The sequence below is a fragment of the Ambystoma mexicanum genome, chromosome 9, assembly GCF_040938575.1.
Source record: "Ambystoma mexicanum isolate Mex_15411 chromosome 9, UKY_AmexF1_1, whole genome shotgun sequence".
NCBI classification, from domain to species: Eukaryota; Metazoa; Chordata; class Amphibia; order Caudata; family Ambystomatidae; genus Ambystoma; species Ambystoma mexicanum.
The window spans coordinates 1,488,984,017-1,489,002,147 of record NC_090931.1 but is presented as its reverse complement, the minus strand read 5'-3'; the positions used below and the strand labels follow the sequence as shown (position 1 = coordinate 1,489,002,147).

Sequence of the window (18,131 nt, the reverse complement as noted above, 5' to 3'; positions counted from 1 at the left end):
ACTCTAGTTTCTGCCGCCGCAGCAGCTCAGTCCAACTGATGGTCCTCTGTGAGACCGTTGGGGGTCCTGAGGGGCTATTCCAAACCCATGGCCTGAATAAACTGCTATGGACGCATTAACATGTCCCAGTTGGGTGCTGTTGCGCAGTTCGAATGTGAACACCAGCTCCCTCTAGAGGGCAAGTGATGGAAGAGGAGGGTGAAGGAAAAATGATGAGTCAGCTGCTGCTGATCTGAAACCCATTGGCATGCTTGTCACTGGCTTCCCCCTGTCCCCCATTTGTCTGACTCCGACTAGAAGGACTTGTGACTGCCATGGTTAAGGTGATCCAATGCTCTCCATACCGAACCAAGCCATGGGCATGGAGATGATATGCGGCGTCCCCTCCTAGTTACTGCCCTATACTGAATCTAGAGGTTCAATTGTTAACCTTTTATATCCCAATTGGGAGTACCCATCACAAATCTATTTGAATACTGCAGATGTTGTCTTAATGACCTCTATTCTTTGTGTGAACTTCATATCCAGTCCCCAGCATTAAGCTGATCTATAAAAGTCTTCCTTATACTCTTTAGTAAAAGCAATTATTGTATGCATGTGGATTTGCTTTAGGTTTCTTATTGCTAGGCGTGGAATGGATACATCTGTAATTGAACTTACCCCGGAGTCACTTGCAGAGGCAGGACCACAACCCCTTGCAGCACATAATCAACTATGGAGGCAGGAAACAGCCCACCGCAAAGGCCAAAACCCCTGCATAGAGTGCTCCAAATATCACCTCATTGACAAAGGTAAACTTGCAGCACCATGAAGACACTGACACCCGGACACCACCCCCCCCCTCCGTGCTCAGTTGAGAATGCTGTCGCCCCGTCGATAGCTCCCATTCTTCAGAGCCCAGCTTGCAGCCCAGTAAAGAGGTAAACACATTGCTCAATATTGTCACCTGCACACCGAACCCTGCTGATCCCCGGCCGACAGTCCACATCTACCAAAGCCAACCTGTGCACACAGACACCTCCAAACTGACTGCAGCAGAACCCTGCCGACGAACCCTCCACATTAGACCCCGGCATAGGGTCGCCCCGTCAAACACCTGCCTCCGATCCCCTGTCAGACACCGGCCTCCGAGCCCCCGTCAGACACCAGCCTCCGAGCCCCCGTCAGACACCGGCCTCCGAGCCCCCGTCAGACACCGGCCTCCGAGCCCCCGTCAGACACCGGCCTCCGAGCCCCCGTCAGACACCGGCCTCCGAGCCCCCATCAGACACCTGCACACAGACCCCTTGAGACCCCTGCACACTGACCCGAGATACTTGCACACACAGTTCTGCAGCAATTAAATTGCTCCAAACATCATTGTATGAAGTCTCATGCACACAGCTCACTGTCAACACCTGCACACTTACTCCACAACTAGACCATTGCATCCAGACCTTTGCAGCAATAGAATGGCTTCAGACCAAATGGTCTGATACAGAATGGATGCATTTACTCCTCTCCTGAATTATCCCCACATTGCTTACCTCTACATCAAAGAGTGTGGATCCATAACCCGGCCACTCCTTTACGATGCTCATGTACTTGACCATGGCCTGGTGCTGGGACATGCCATGGAGGCGCTTCCATTTCTCCGCCACACTGACACGTGCCGCTGCCAGCTCTTCCTTTACCCACATCTCCAGCATCTGCTCTTCTTCCAGCCTCTGTTTCTTCATGGAGCCCGCCTTAAAGCCGCGCTTCAAAGTCCCCTCTAGGAAGCTGGTCCTTCTCCTCTCCAGGGTGTTGGCCGAAGACATTGAGCTGCTGCTTTTGGTGGACTGCAGGATCTTGGCCTTCAGGCGCTTGACGGGGTAGACGTTCTCTAGGCCCCACGTAACTTTGCTATAGTCACAGTGAAGGTACTGGAGTCTCAAAGCTGCCAGGTGCTGCAGGGTCTCCTCAGGGGCGGGGAAGTGCCCATTGATGAGGCTTTCATGAGCCTGAAAAGAAATGATAAAGAACATTCAGGTGTAGGAATATCAGACAGCAACTGATGAGCTAGCAGGTGGTCAGGTATTAGGGGAGTTAGACTATGAAATAACAGCAGCACCAGATGAGTGCAGGTTTATGATGGGAAGGACACATGTATGGTCATAGTTAGATCATGGGTCACCAAGTCATGGTCATGGCTTATTTTATGCCACAGGTCAGCGCCTAGAGGTGAGTAGTTCTGCATGGCAGTGTTGCAAATCACGAAGACAATCAAAGTGCAATAAAGTGCATAGTTGGTTTTACCCAAACCTTTTGATTTGCCACCATGTTAACCCCTCACCAGATAAAGTGCATCCATAAATTGTGAGGTCAGATGATTTACAATGTCATACAGGAAAGTCCAATTACAGGCCATCCTTCAAACAGGACTGCCCGTGTACAGGGACCCTTTGCAAAGGATGGCCCTCATCCAGAACATCCTCCACACAGGACTGCCCGTCCACAGGAATCCTTTGCAAAGGATGGCCCTCATCCAGTCAAGCAGGAGCCTCCACTGGCTCCCGGTTGCTGCACGGATCAAATTCAAATCCCTCTGCATCATCCATAAGGCTGTCTGTGCCGGGGACCACTCTACCTCCAACTCTCTCTTACCAAATACTCTCCTTCAAGACCTCTACAGTCCTCTGGCACCAACTCTCTGTGTGTAACGCATTTTGCCAAAAAGGGAGCAGGAGGCTGATCGCTTTCCTCAACCGGATCTCTCCTCTGGAACAGCCTCCCCCTCCCGCTGCTTCTTGAGCAGGACCTGGAGAAGTTCCGAAAACACCTCAAGACTCTCCTCCTTTCCTTCTTCCTTCCCCTGCTAATCTCACAGTTGCTGTGATTGGTGTCTTGGACCCTTATGCAACCTCTGTGCCTCGGACATTCACACCCAATCTCCCCAGCATCTGTCTTTCCTCAGCACTTGCCTCAGCACACCCTCCGCACTAGTGATTCGCACTTTCCACCTAATGTGGTTCCGGGCCGCATAGCACTTACTATACCTTGCACTCATCTGCGGCTCACCCTCGAGCACGGACACCACAGCACCTATCCCACTGCCCTCTTCCTTCCTGCACATGCAGAATACAAGGCATAGTAGGTTTGTCCTTTGCCTCCCCCTCTGTATTCCGCATATATTTAATTTGTACTGCTATCCCATGTGTCCTCCCTGCTGCGCTTTGGGCACTTTGAAACAGAATATATTTCCTGTATAAGCGCCCAACAAGCAATCAATAAATAAATAAATAGTTATGTCTCACAGGAAGACCCTCAAAGGAATATTTTACACAAGACTGATTTCACAATTAATTTAATGTTGTACCAATTATATAAAGCACACCACACACTGAACTAACTCTTGCCACTGATAACAGATTTTATGATTACCGACCTCAACGGTGCTAAATTAATTGGCAAGAGAAGGAGGGACGTCTGAGTCAGCCCTGTTGGGATTTAAACCTGTGACTGAAAGATGCACACAGATACCAGGGAAGAGTGCTTAGCTCACTGATGTTTCTGGCTTAATATCAATCCCTCAAATAAGATGGTCCTTAGAAAGGACATGCTTTTGCAGGACTCTGATAAGGCTGAAAATCCCTCACACACGAGGACTGAAGAATGTTAGATTTTTACTACAATGGGGTTTCGGGGGGTGGGGGGAGGAGGACGGGAATGGGGCACTGTTCTAGTTGTGGATCATCCTGTAAGGTAAAACTAAGTACTAATTCACAAAACCCTGGCATGCAAGATGCCGATATACCATAAAATAGTGATGTTTTCAAATTTAAACTATATAACTGAGAAATATGATGTAGAATACTTATGGAATATGAAAACAAGAGGAAAATGCGTTTACACAATATGGTGCCACTCCTAAGGCATCATCATTGGAAAACATAGCACAAGCAACCCCTCCCTGGAGTCCTGGGCCAGGTTTCACTATGTAGAAGGTCCACTGGGTGAAAAACTACAATTGTGTGACTTGGGACATTTGAATATGGATGCTGTAAACAAGTCGTACCTTTTCTTTCCTGTAAAACAAGTGAGGGCACCAGCAGCGGATACTATTTGCACAAGGTGGAGAATATGAATATAGAATATTAGTGTGATCTATATAAAGAGGAGAGTACCACATGATATTAGTGATGGAATTTTAAGGCAATATATGAACATTGATTTTTCAAAACTACCATAGAACCGAAGATCATTATGGGCTGTGCCACCTATGAGAGGTAAGCAACACGTTACTTACCTGTAACAGTTATTTTGCAGTGGGATATAAGTTATATTATCAGAGTGTATTTTAGTCTAGAATTATAGGAATTGTTCTATAAAAGCGGGAAATAAAGGTCCTCAGTCAAGAACATTGGTAATGGGACTCATGTGAGTCCTTCACAAGCCTTCTAATGCCCAAACCTAGGGTTCATATTAGGATTGGTCTGTATGCGGAGCCCGATGTTAAGAACTATTATTAGACATTCATCTTATGGGTGTCCCAATCATCTATCAAAGATGGGTAATTTGCATGTAAACAAATAAATCAACCTTAAAACCAAACCTTGACCATTGCTATCAATGCAGTCGCTCCACTACCCAATCGGAAAGCCAAACCATGTGCCCATGTCAACACATGGTTTACTTACCGCAGACCTAAAAATCCTCCATTAAGCGAAACGCAAAGTGGAAACCTCATGGAGAAACAACCCTAACCATCTAAACAAAACCCATTTCGCAATGGTCAAGGTTTGGTTGTAAAGATCGACCAGTATAGTAGGATCGCTGATATGTGTGATTTGCTCTCTGAGAGGATTAAGAGAGGTAGACTGCTTGTATGTGTGATGTTACCAGAATTCCTAGTGTGTACTGCGGGCAGTGGGGGTGGTTTGGAATGCTGTCTCTGAATGGGTATTTGGAAGGTGCTGATGTTGTAGTCAGACCAAGGGCAGGGTACATTGGAGAGGATATGGATGTTGCAATTTAAGTCTGCAAGCCAGTCTAGGATTTAGCCTTTGTTGTGGGTAGGAAGCGTGATACACTGTATGAACCCAGCCTTGTCCCAGCCTTGTCCAAGGTTTTGGCCAAGGAAAGGGCGTTGGGGTCGGTGGTGTTGTGGAGGCCTAGGTTTAAGTGTCCTAGGATTAAGCTTTTGGAGGTCTGTTCGCAGATGGCAGAGTTGATGGCCGAGATGTCTACAAGACTGCCATCCTTGAAGCTAAAAGCTCCACACACAATGCCAGAATTGCAAAAGCTAATTCAAGTACTAGAGAACTCTTCAGTATACTCTGTGAGCTTGAATCCCCAGCCCCACCTAACAACAGCACCAAAGACACTGCCTGGTGCACAAACATCCAATCTGCCCTAATGGGTAAGATCTCCATGCTTCAATTCAAAATCCAGCAAAAGAAACACACTGCCCACCCCTATTTCAGTTCAAACCTGTCTCAGTCAATGTCAAGACAATAACGAAGGGACTCACGCCCTCCAGATATCAAGGAGACATCTGCCCTGTCCCAGTCATTAAACGTTGCACAAAAGCTCTAGCGCCATTCATTTCCTCCCTCATCAATGCCGCCTCCGCCTCAGGCATTGTGCCAGCCAATCTAAAAGATGCCTGGATACTACCACTCCTTAAGAAGAACTACACTGGAACCCGATATCCCAACCAACTACCCACCCATTACCACTGTACCATTCCGTATGAAAATACTTGACAGAGCAGCATATCTGCAGATCCAACAACACCTGGAATCCAACAACTTACTAGGCTTGCAACAATCTGGCTTCAGGCCAGGCCACGCGACGGAAACAGCCCTAATGGACCTAAAAAACCAGCTTGACGAATCTAAAGACGGAGGCAAACTTGCCCTCCTTCTATTGCTAGATCTCTCAGCTGCCTTCAATTTAGTGGACCACCAAATACTGTGCAAGCACCTTCTCACTTGGACCCAATTCTCTTCCAAACCCACCTCATGGATCACTTTATTCCTATCTAACAGAACAATGAGAGTCTTCTCTACTAACTCCGGTCACATGTGGTTTCCCTCAAGGATCCTGTGTGTCACTGACACTGTACAAAATCTTTATGAAGCCACTGTCTGACCTACTTGACGCCCAAGGAATCTCCTACACTAACTACGCCGACGACACGCAGCTACTCCTACCATTGACCGGCGACTACGCCACGGACTCCGCCTCATTGAAACAAGTGTAACAAGCCATTCAAATCTGGATGGCAGAACACATGCTCTGTCTCAATGATGACAAAACGGAGCGGAGATGCTCATAGTCGGGTCTTCTTGTTTTAGTGCCAACATCCCTACACATTGTTTAGCTTTCGTTGTGAGGGCAAATATAGGTTTAAAACACAGACAGACTTAAGTTGAACTTACTGACTTGCACTATCCTAGTCCCCCCCGTAGCATAGGGCAAGTTAGGCCTTACACCATTCTGACATTTAAGTAAATAAAAGTATTTTATTTAGAACACTGAATCTGTTGTCGGTGTCTTGCTTCATGATGCCTTCACAATGATCAGCCAGGAATGTTTGTCAATTGCTTCAAAGTCTTGTCACCTATATCAAGAACCATATACATGGACTGGTAACCCCAAATTCATAGCATAAGCCTAAAAGGACACCCACCTGCTCAAACATGAAGGCAAACTCCACTCCCTCCTTTGGAACGTTCTCAATGTCCAAAAAGCAATAGAGCTTGAAGTAGAGCTTCCACTGGCCCTCCTGCTCTAGCTCCTCCGTGCCAGCGAACCTGTTAAGCAGATGAGAAGATCCAAGAGGGCATTAGTAACGGTTTTGTGTAGTGTGCAGTGGTGTGGTGAAAACATGACACATCGAGAGGAGGCAGAAGCGAGAGACTATAAGAGAACCAGCATTAATAACCAACTTGTGGTGGAGACCAGAGTGGAAGAATGGGGGAACGCGATGCCAGACTCTGGGATTATTAACCATGGTGCATAGAAGTGTCTTATGATAAAATAGACCGATATGAAGGAGAGAAGATACAATGTATCATGTTACTAAGCATTATGTAGGGAGGAAATGAGAGAATTACAGACTGTGTTGGGAATCTGTGTGGTGAAAGACGACATTACATAGAGTTTGCAACCATTGTGTGGGAGGCAAGTTTGACGTGACAAAGTAATAGTCACCAGCAGTGTGCGCAGAAGAGGGAAAGAACATAACAAATATGTATGGTGACCAGTTAGTGATGAACAAAGACAAGGGGATAGCGCGGAGTGTTGTGAAACAATTGTGCACTGAACACCTACAGGAGAAAGACACAGTGACGAGGAAAGAAAGGAGAGAGTTTTAGGAAACAGTGTGTGAGGCAAGGTAAGAGACACAGTGATAGTATTTATTCGGATTTGTAAAGCGCGCAACAGCCCTAGGGCATCGTGGCGCTTGTTACAGACATAGCTTAATTACATATAAATGAACATACATAAAATTACAGGCAAGTGATATTGTACAGAGCATTTACAGTGACAGTTAAATGTTAGTTACATTTTACAGGGCAAAGAGTGAGGTTTTGAGTTTTCTTCGAAAGGCAGGGAGTGCGTTTTCTGCTCCGATGTCTGTGGGTAGTGCGTTCCAGGATTTGGCAGCAATATATGGAAAGCCTAGGCCCCCGGCTTTGGCACTATTGATTCGTGGGATGTGGAGTTGGTTGGTGTATTGTGTCCTGGTGGGCTGTGTGGAGGAGGATTTGGTGATAGTCTCACATAGGCATGAGGGTGCAGAGAGAGTGAGGCATTTATGTGTCAGGGTGAGGATTTTGAATGCGATACGCTCTTAAACTGGGAGCCATTGAGCTAATTGTCTGGCCTGGGAGATATGCAACCTTTTTAAGATGCTTAGGGCGGCAGGAAGAGCATTAATCTACATTACTGGTAGCCTGTTTAAGTTTTTCATGGATGTGCCTGCCAGAAGGGCATTGCAATAGTCTAGTTTGGCTCCAATGGTTGCTCTAGCTATTGATATACAATTGGGTTTGGATAGGTATGGTTTTATGGCGTTTACGAGTTTGGTGATCTGCACAGAAGAGGAAGTGATAGTGCTAACTTGTCTAGTCATGGACAGAGAGGAGTCTAAGTAGACCCCCAGTGTCTTGACGGCTGTGGACACTGTGATAATGGAGTTGTCAATGGTAAAGTTGGCGTACAGTTTATCAAGTTTGACTAGGGTCTTCTTTAATCCTAATATCAATATTTCTGTCTTGTCCCCATTGAGACAGAGGCCATTGATCGCCATCCAGGCCTGGATGGTGGAATAAATAGTAGCCAGCATGTGAGGAGGAAGGGGTAAAGATAAGAGACAGTGATAGTAAAAAGATGTAAAAAGAGAAAGATAAACAAAGCACAGTTATAGCGACCCGTCTCTTGGAAAGAAAGAAGAGGGGATGGGCACGCTGATAGTAGGCAGTGTGTGACGAGGTAAGGAGAGACTAACCAGTGTAGAGAGCACAAAAGACTGATAGTACCCAACAATGAGGAGAAGAGAAGCAATGAGAGTAAATTGTGTGTCTGTATGTGTAGCAATAGAATGGGATACGCGATTGTATCCAGTTGGGAAAAAGATGGTGTAGTTGACCATTAGGGGGGCAAGAGAGAGACACACAGTAAGGGGTGTGGAGTGTGTGGAGGGAAAAAAGATAATGAAACAGAATGACAGTAAAACAATGTGTGGGGAAATTAGATCCATTGATAGTAAACACGAATTGGAGGTTGTACAAGAGACATCTAGACAATAGCTACCTAGTTACCCATGTGTTTGTTCAGGCAGGCGTTTCATAAAACACTTTGCATTCTGGTACCAATGGTTTCCTTTCACCATTGCAAGTATGGGCCTTCATTTTCCAGTATGCAAGTGAGGTTGGGCAGAAAGTCAGAATTGCCTGAAGGTGTTGCAAATGACAGAGGTCCACTTAGCATCTATGACAGCATTATGAACCGGCATGAGGGAAGAACAGGAAAAAAGATCACACAGCGTGGGGGGGGGCGAGCAACATGAAAGATGGGTGCTGGGAATTACCAGAGCAAGGAGAGAAGAGAAAGCATAAAACAAAGGAGGTGTAAGAGTAGCTGTAAAAGGAAGGCAGATATTAGATGCAGAAAGGCACAAAAAATTAAAACTAAGAAATAGAACCAATACTACGAAATGACAAAAAAAAAGAGAAGGCCAACTGCACAGATCATCAGACATGATAAGGACATGATAGATGGAAAACAGGGAATGGAGAGGGTGCCACTCATGCTCTTCTTGTATTGGGGTGAAAGAAAAGCAGAGCACCACCCACAGCTTTACACACCTTTCAAACTTCGCCAGAATGTCGGCAACAATCACCCGGCTCTCTATAGCTTTATCCACAAGTTTGTTTCGTTCAAAGAGGGCAAACATATTCCGGCTGTCCTCCATGGCGAGTCCACGGATGAGCTTCTCCACCACCTGTGGGGCAATATAGAAAAACCACATCGTCGTCATCATAAAAAACAAAACACTGAAGAGGGAACAGCCCAGCCGGAGGAACAGATGGATGGCCTGGTCTCTCTGCTTGAAGGATGTAGGCAAAGGAGCCTGCTGGAAGATTCAGGGATGGATGGTAGATCGAGATAGATGATGGATGAACGGAATTCTTTGGTGTCTTTAGGAAAAACAGTTGAATTTAGGCAACCCACTGGAGAATGGAAGAATTAATTTGGCTCTTAGAAACTTGCTGATAATGAGAGGTGTAAGGTACATGTTGGTTAAAAGGGATCATGCATTCAATGCAGCATATCCCTTCTCCAACATACGTTAGAGGCCACTTATTGGATAGAATAAGTGCCAGTCCCCTGAATGCCATACCCCAATTCAATTAGATTGGACAGATCATTGTTAGTTCCATTTGCCCTCCCTTTTACAATCACCCAGAATCAAGGGCAACAATAAAAGCAAGTATGCAGTGCTCGACATTCAAATTCTTGTTCTTGAACTAAACGTGATGAATCAGTGTCGTCTTGTGCTCAGTTCCTGGATTAGTCTATATTGGCAGTCTGCAACCTGCAACTCGCCAGATGTTTTGGACTGCCACTCCCATGATCCTTCTCCAGTGCATATACAAGCTACGGCTGACGGAAATTGTAGTCCAAAACATTAGAAGAGCGAAAGGTTGCCGACTCTTGCTCTACATTAACATTTGAATTGGCTGGGAAAGCCTTGGGCATGCTAACTAAAGTCCTGCATAGTGCCGCTCTTATTAAAACTCAGAAAGTAAAACACAAACACAAAATCCTGAAGTACACTGCATTTAAATGGAAATAAATGTATTCGTACATTGGAAAATCAATGGTGGATTTCCACCAATGGGGAATCAAACTTAGAGGCAAAAAAGAATTCTGAATCTTTTTGTTGTTGTTAATTTATTTTAAATGTTGGACGCTTTCTTTGATCTCTGTGAGAATTTCACTCGTATTTCCATAGAGAAAATGACTGGATGCCATCAGCTCGTCTTAAATTGAATACTTTGCAAACGGAATTTCTTTGATTTAGTTTGGAAAAATTCAGTAATGTGACTCAATCTTGGTTAGACTCACTCCGTCGGGCAATACTAGATCAGAAGCAAATGCTTAGGCTACATCTTTAGGATTCTTTCTGGATTCCAAGCCCTTGTGGATCCCTCAGGTGAGCAAGAAAGTGCAAGTAATACATTAACACATCTCTCTTCTGTGCAGAATTAACATCTTTTGCCCTCATTTTTTTATGCTGTTGCTCAATCACTGGTGTTGTCACATGTAAGGATAGATTTTCTTTTTGCAGCTTTTCTCCCATAGACATCTATGGGATATCCTTCCTTTTTGCTGTGTTTCGACTCGTGTCTTGCCTTTTTGGAAGTAAGTAAAGCCTTCAGCATTAATTCCTTGCTTTGTGCTAACTGTTTTGGGGAGACTGATCAATCCATAAGATTATCAGTGCTGAAATACAACGTGTCCCGGATGGGCTGGTGGCAGCGGATATTATTCTACCGGGTTTTTAACTTTATACTGGTGCACTTTCACAATTACCACAAAAGGTTATTAAGACTGGCTAGCACTCCAAGGTGCCCGTGCCATAACATTTTCTTCTGTCCTTTGGCGTTCTTCCTGCCCTCTCAGGACCAGAATTGCCATATGTGGAAAACCCTTTCCCAAGGAACGTTGCTGCTTCTGCCGGCAAAAGGGTGGTCTGTCTCTGGTCCAGTCCACATCCTGGTACTAGAATGGCAGATGGTGTGGCCAGAGGCTACCACAATTGGATAGCCACTGCCAGTTTGAATGTTGCAGATCCTTACCACTGGTGGGCATGGGCAAGCCTCTAGTCCAAGTCTCGAGTAAAAGGAGGACTGTGGCAGTCCTTCCACAGATCATCATTGGCGCCACGACCACCAAGAAGGAGTGCAGCCAACCAACAACACCTCCTCTGCTGACCAGCATACAAGTCCCGGTGAAGTCCTGCTCCTCTGCCTGATCTCAAGAAGACCCTTGTCAGTGCTTCAACCCGTGGACAAGTGGGAACAACCAGTCCCGACTCCTGCACCTTTGGAAGTGTCCCTTGACCAACATGTATACGGACCAACTCTCTCCTGGGCTATCTTACTGCAGCTATTGCCATTCCAAGTACATTCATGGAAATTGGAGGATCTTCAACTTATACTAAGGACGACTGCCCTGCATTTTCAGCCTTCTTGCATCAATGGAAGCAACGCAGGACCTGCTCTATGTTTGGTCCATTGAAGATTGCCCATCACCGCCCGATCATGGTGACTCCCGTTGCAATCGGTCTTCTTTGCTCCATGGACATGACCTGAAGTGCCCTGCTCTGCAGAAGTCTTCACCTTTTCTTTGTAACAGTGTTCAGCTGCAAGGTGCCATGACTGACCAAAACTAAATCCTGTACCGAAATGTGACCTCTGCACCTATGACCCATGGGTCACTCTCGACCAGACAAAGCACAATGGACTGCCGATCCTCAGCAGTGGTCTGTGGCGAAATCTGAGTCAGGGGGTAAGTTAATAACCCAAGTTCTTTTCCCCTCCGTCCTCCTTAGGGTTCCTCATTCGGAAACACTGGGCTACATGGAGTTGATTATGGTTCACAACCTTGAAATACAAGAGAAAGTTTCATAGCAGTTCATTGATGAAGTATTTAATATTAGTCCTGAAGAAGCTCACTATTAGGTCTTGAATAGAATAAATTAAAAAAGACCTATGAGTGCAATACGTGTTGGCAAAGCTAATAATCGTGAAAGTTCTAAACAACCAAGTGAAACCTTTAAAGTGGAATGTGAAAATATTATAGAATGTTCATAATTGGCATCAACAAGAAACAAATGCTGAGCTCAAAATGTGTGAATATTGAACTGGAAACCAAGGCATTGATTGAATTGTAACACGTTTCAAGTGCAAAGTTGTGTATGATTTGAATAAGTAAAAATATTCTTTATTTGAAAAATTAGAGAGAACAATAAAAAATGTTCAAAGCGCAAGTGAACAGACAGTCAATTTACCTGATAAATATAATTTTTGAACTGATCCGTCCCTTCTGAGACTTCAGAAGTGTAACCTGGACCAACCAGTGGACTGACAACCTCTCTCCTTGGCTACTTCGCTGCAGCTGTCGCCATTCTGAGTACATCCTTGCAACTTGGAGGATCTTCCACCTTTATTACAAGACGCCAGCTCCTGCAGTTTCTTGCATTAATGGAAGCCATGCAGAACCTGCTTCTTTGTCCATCGATTGAACATCACCTGTCATCACCTGAACGTGGTGACTCCCGTTGCAATCCATCTTCTTCGCTCCCTGGATGAGTCCTAAGGTTGTCCTGATGTTCTGCAGAATTCTTAATGTTTTCGTTGAAAGCGTGTTCAGCTGGACAGTGACTGGAACCGAAATGCAAGCACTGCAACCGACAAACTAAATCCTGTGGCCAAAAGTGACCTCTGTACCTCAATGGATTCCGGAACTTCAGCAGGGGTCTCTGGAGAAATCGGAGACAGAAAGTACGTGAACATAGCAGTTTCCTTTCCCCGCTGTCCTCCATAGGGTTACATGGGCGCAAAGTCCTGTCCCCATCTCACTCATATCTGACATTGGTAGGTGATAACCAGGGTCAATGCTCCCTTCCTAGGTCTACCCTAGGGCATGGGATTGAGCGAGTTACTTACCTGAACTTTCCTTTACTGTTTGAACTTTGAATCGCAACCACTGGCATTGTACTCTCTCAGAATCTAGCGGTTTAATACCAGGAGCTATGCCCTTTTCACTAGCCCAATCCTCACTTGAAGTGTCTGCAATGTCTTCCGAGGATTCTTCAGACAAGCTTTCCACTCTCCTTTCTCTCCAGGACCCAATGGGTTTCTTCTTTAGGGTCTTTCCTTTCTTTTTGTAGTGATAGGGACGGGCTCCCCCAGAGGCCACCTTGCCTATAAGGCAGTTTGCCCGGCAGCGGGGACTCTGGGGAGCCCACCCAAAACCAGGGAAAAGCAGTATGCGGAAAAACCCTGGAGAAGATGGTTGAGGTGGTCTTTAATGACTGTGTTTGTTGTTCCGGTATGAATTCCTCCTTGCGTGTGAAGAAGTGTTCCAAGAACTACATTACACAGCATACACAGAGTGTGACTTGTATCAGGTACAGTGGATAAGTAAGGCTCATGGTCTGTACTTGAAGAGTAAATATGATTCCAGTCTGAGCGCTGTAGATGGTGGTCGTCCTCAGGTAAGATTGCGAATGCCAGCAAACTGCCAGCTCCGCGAGAAGAAAGGATGCCCCGTCGAATGCTGTGAAGCTCTTAAAACACACGCAGAATGCGAAGCAGGAAACTTCCAGCACCGCGTGTGAAGAGGGAGCCGCGCCATACGCAACAGTAGGTAGGTGACGAACAGCAACAGGAAGAACAGGAGGGAACGAGTAGACACAGGAAAGAACAGTGACAGAGAAGAACACAGGAAGGTACTCTTGCCATGTAGCGTATCGCACAGAGTTGCAATGCACTGGGGCACAATTCCAATGCATAATTATAGCGGCGGCTATATTGGAAGACTAGACCGCAGCATCATGTTCAAGGCGAACGTGATGGAACCTAGTATGCCCTCCAGCGGTCCCACATTCGCCAAGGCCAGAGTGTGACAAACATCACATGGTAAACCTACCTGAAAGGTATAATTTTGGCACAGAAGACTTGGAAAAGGAGAAGGGACTACTTGTAGTCCTGTCTCGCGTCCCATAGCAGCCATTTTCTTGGTTTAATTTCTTTTAGTGGCCACCATTAAGAGAGAAAACTGACTTCTTTTCCTGCCAGGGATCTGCAAAATAAGTCCCTTCTCCCTGCCTCCTGCGACTGAAACGCTCCTCCTTTACCTGACAATCACCAACAGCTCCCTAACTCAAGGCACCTTCCCCTCGACCCTCAAGACTGGACAAATCCTACCATGTCTTAAGAAACCAACACTGGCCCCTGGTGATCTCAGCAACTACTGCCCTATTACCCCACCTTCCCTTTCTAGGTAAGATCCTTGAGAAATCAGTAGCCACACAACTCCTCCAACACACTAAAGCCAAAATCCTCCTTCAGTCCTACCAATCTGGCTTCAGACCCAGATGCAGTACAGAAACTGCACCATTAAGGGTGATCGACGATGCACGTAAAATACTTGATGGCCATTCTTGCCTCAAAGTTCTCCTTGACCTCTCAGCAGCATTTCACATGGTAGACCACCAGACATTCACTGACAATCTGCATCGCCACATGGGGATCAGCAAGATCGACCTCCGATGGTTCAAATCCAACCTTGCGAACCACTGACAGTACGTACAAATGGATTCTTCCAGATCACCGAATTTACGTGTCACCTTGGCAGTCCCACAAGGATCCACCCTGTCCCCTGTAGTCTTCAATATTTTAATGGAACCTCACTGAACCTTCCTCTCTCCACACAATGTCCACATTCACCAATAGACAGATGACATGCAGATCTACCAAACAATAACCTCCATCTAAGACATCCACATGCTCAAGGCCTGCCTCACATTCATCCAGTCCTGGATGTCCAGTGCTTACCTGAAGCTCAACCCCCCCAACAAGACTGAATTCCTACTGCTGACCAACCACACCAAACACCCCAACATCCAGATCTGGCTCTCTGCTGTGAACCTAGAGGGATTTACACCAGCTGTGCCAAGCCCCTTGGGTTCAACTTCAACAGACAACTCCTGTACAAACAGCACATAGCAAGGAAGACACAAACGGCCTGGTACCAAATTTCTCTCCTTTGGAAAATCAAGCCTTCATCCCAGAAAACAACTTCAGATCCACTGTCCAAGCCTTGGACCTCTCCCACCTGGATATATGATATGATAGATCATTTATAACGCGCTTAACACCCAGAAGCTTCTAAGCGCGGACCCGGGGGTCGAACCTGTGTCGTCTTGCTTCGAAGGCGTGCACGTTGCCCCGGAGCTATCCTCCCGAGACGATGGTGGCAATGCCCTTTTGGAAGGCCTTCCGGCAACTACCTTGCCCCCACCAGCCCCCCAAAATGTGTCCTGCATGCTACAGCAAGTCTCATTAAAGGACTCTGCAAATTGAACCACATCACCCCGACCCTCGTCGAACTGCACAGGCTCCCACTGCAAGCCGCTATCATTGTCAAATCCTGTTGCATCATTTACAAGGCTGTCACCCAGAAGTCCCCAAGCCACCTTACTGAGAAACCCAGCATCTCCAGAGGCCTGCGATCCACCAGAAGTAAGGAAATGTCCAGACGTGAATTAAGACAGTCCAGGAATGGAAGAACCAGAAGACAATCTCCTCTGTCTACGCCAGTGGTATTCAAACTGTGGGTCGCGACCCCCTAGGGGTCCGCGGGTGCATCCCAGGGGGGCCCTGAGAGCTCAGCATGAAAAAAGATTTTTTTTTTTTTTTTTTTTAGATTGGAAGAAATGGGCAGGGGTGGCCCACATGGGCGGGCTGAAGCATGAAACTGTCTCAGGCAACAATGAAAAAGTGGCCCACAGTTGTAAATGGATATTCATTCCTTTAGTCACAGACTGGGCCTCATTACTACTATGGCGGACCAGTAACAACGGTGCTGGTAAGCTACCGGCACTGTTGCTACCGTTCCGCCATAGTAAGAGTTGTGCTCGTGGGTGCTTGACAGCCCCCGCCAGGTCTGACCTCAGCTCGTCGGATGCGCCAGCACCGTTATTAACGGTGCCGGTGCATCCGAGCTCCCCCTTCCCATTTGAGCCATATGGGGCTCAAATGGGAATGGGGATCTACCGGCACCTTCGAAAGGGCAACTATCATGTCCGCCTAACTCGGCATGACCTAGTAATTGCCCATTCGCGGGTGCCAGACCCGGATGCAACTCCAGTGGCAGCCGTGCCGGTTTTACCGGCACAGCTACTGCCAGAGTAGTTATGAAGCCCACTGTTTCAATAGTACCCAAAGGGGTGCTTTGTGTTAAAATGTAAGTAAATTGTGATATATTCAGCAACAATGGTCAACATTACTAACTGCATAGTGGCCCCTCACCCATTATGTAGGAGCTAAGGAGCCAGCCCAGTGAAACAGGCTTTCTGGGGCCTCGGTCCAAAATACCTTCAGCTATTCCTCCGCTATTCCTCCGCAAATACCTCCCCTCTCGAGCTCTTCACTCCTCTACCTCCAACTCCCTCAGGGTCAGTCGTTTATCAAAGAAACGAGCTGGGGGTAGATCTCCGTCTTCGGCTGGGGCCTCCCTCTGGAACAGCGCCCTGCCACTCTAAAACTTGAGGAGAACCATCTTTCTTCCTGCACTTATCAGACCTACCCTGTCTGCTGCCTTAAACGTAGCACTTGCAAATTGCTGGCTGCACTACCACTGTTTGTTGCCTTTATTATTTATTTATTGTTATTTATCTGTTTCTCCTCTGCTTCGCACTTTCCACTTCTCCCCCCTTCCATGCACTTTTCCCCTCACACTTGCGCGTTCTCAATGTCACTGGGCCTAGTAAGATCGCTGTTTTATTCTCCTCTGTTCCCCTCCCTTGCCTTGTCACGCTCTGAAACACTTGTGTACGAGCGCGATAGAAATAAAATATCAATGCCTGCCCCCTGGACTCCCAGCAACAATTGCAAACTGTTTGGCTATTTACCCATTTTTTGTTAAAAGTATGCTCTACAATGCAACATTTTAACCTATTATTTAAATAAAAATTCACAGGGGGAAACCCCCCCGAACCTCCCCTTAATGCCCCTCCACTTAAAAAAGATTCACCAGCCGCCACTGGCCCTCAGACTGTGTTGGGAACGGGATGGGGGAACCGAGGGACTATGGTGGGAGCACAATGGGCGGGAACCATGGGATAGTGATGGGAGCAGAGTGGGGAGAGCCCTGGGTGTGTGATGGGGTGGGGAGAGACCAGCGACTGGGTAGGAGTGGGATGAGGGAGCCCAGCGACTTTGATGGGAGCAGGTGACGGCGCGCAATATATACTGTCCATTTGGCATTTCTGGGGGGTCCCGACCTGCCCAAATTTTGCTCAGGGGGGCCCTGGCCAAAAAAGTTTGAAGACCACTGGTCTACGCTCTAAGACTGGGGAACCTCCTCCCCATCAACATCAGACTTGCCCAATCATTAAGACCTAGGTCCTAGGTCCTCCACACACCCTGCATTCCTCACCCTACCTGAGACTCTGATCTGCTTCCACTCCCCCCACTCCTGATGCCAATGGCCCACCCTTCCCTGTTGGCTCTCTGCTCCTTTTTTCTCCGCTTCCCCTCACGGTGTTCTTCCCCCTATGAATGAAAAGTGCTTCTTTGCTTCCCAGAGCTAGCTCCACGCTCAATAAATACACTAATATTATTGATCATAACATTAATAATAATAATGCAAGTCCAGCTTAGAAATACCTGGAAATTGTCCGCTGAATAGGAGTACCAACAGCAACTCCCGGTGTGTGGTTCTACCATGTGGGGTATCCTCATCTCTCTAGGCACAATATGTCCATGTGTAAATTACCTTTATTTAGGGTGTAACTGCAAGGGTTTTCATGTTTTTCCAAAGGTGAGCCCATCTGCTGATACGAACAATGGAAAATAACCTGC

The 18,131-nt window shown here is 46.7% G+C and overlaps 1 protein-coding gene across 1 annotated transcript in view; it reads right to left on the bottom strand.

The window, feature by feature from the left end:
• LOC138489261 (unconventional myosin-X-like) overlaps nt 1-18,131 on the bottom strand; it is a 788,454-nt gene that overhangs the window by 10,591 nt on the left and 759,732 nt on the right. The window contains exons 37-39 of the mRNA XM_069616957.1: nt 9,339-9,475; nt 6,656-6,779; nt 1,527-1,982 (exon numbers count right to left, since the gene is read on the bottom strand). Of these exons, the coding sequence (XP_069473058.1) occupies nt 1,527-1,982; nt 6,656-6,779; nt 9,339-9,475 (717 nt within the window). The remainder of the gene's footprint in view (nt 1-1,526; nt 1,983-6,655; nt 6,780-9,338; nt 9,476-18,131) is intronic.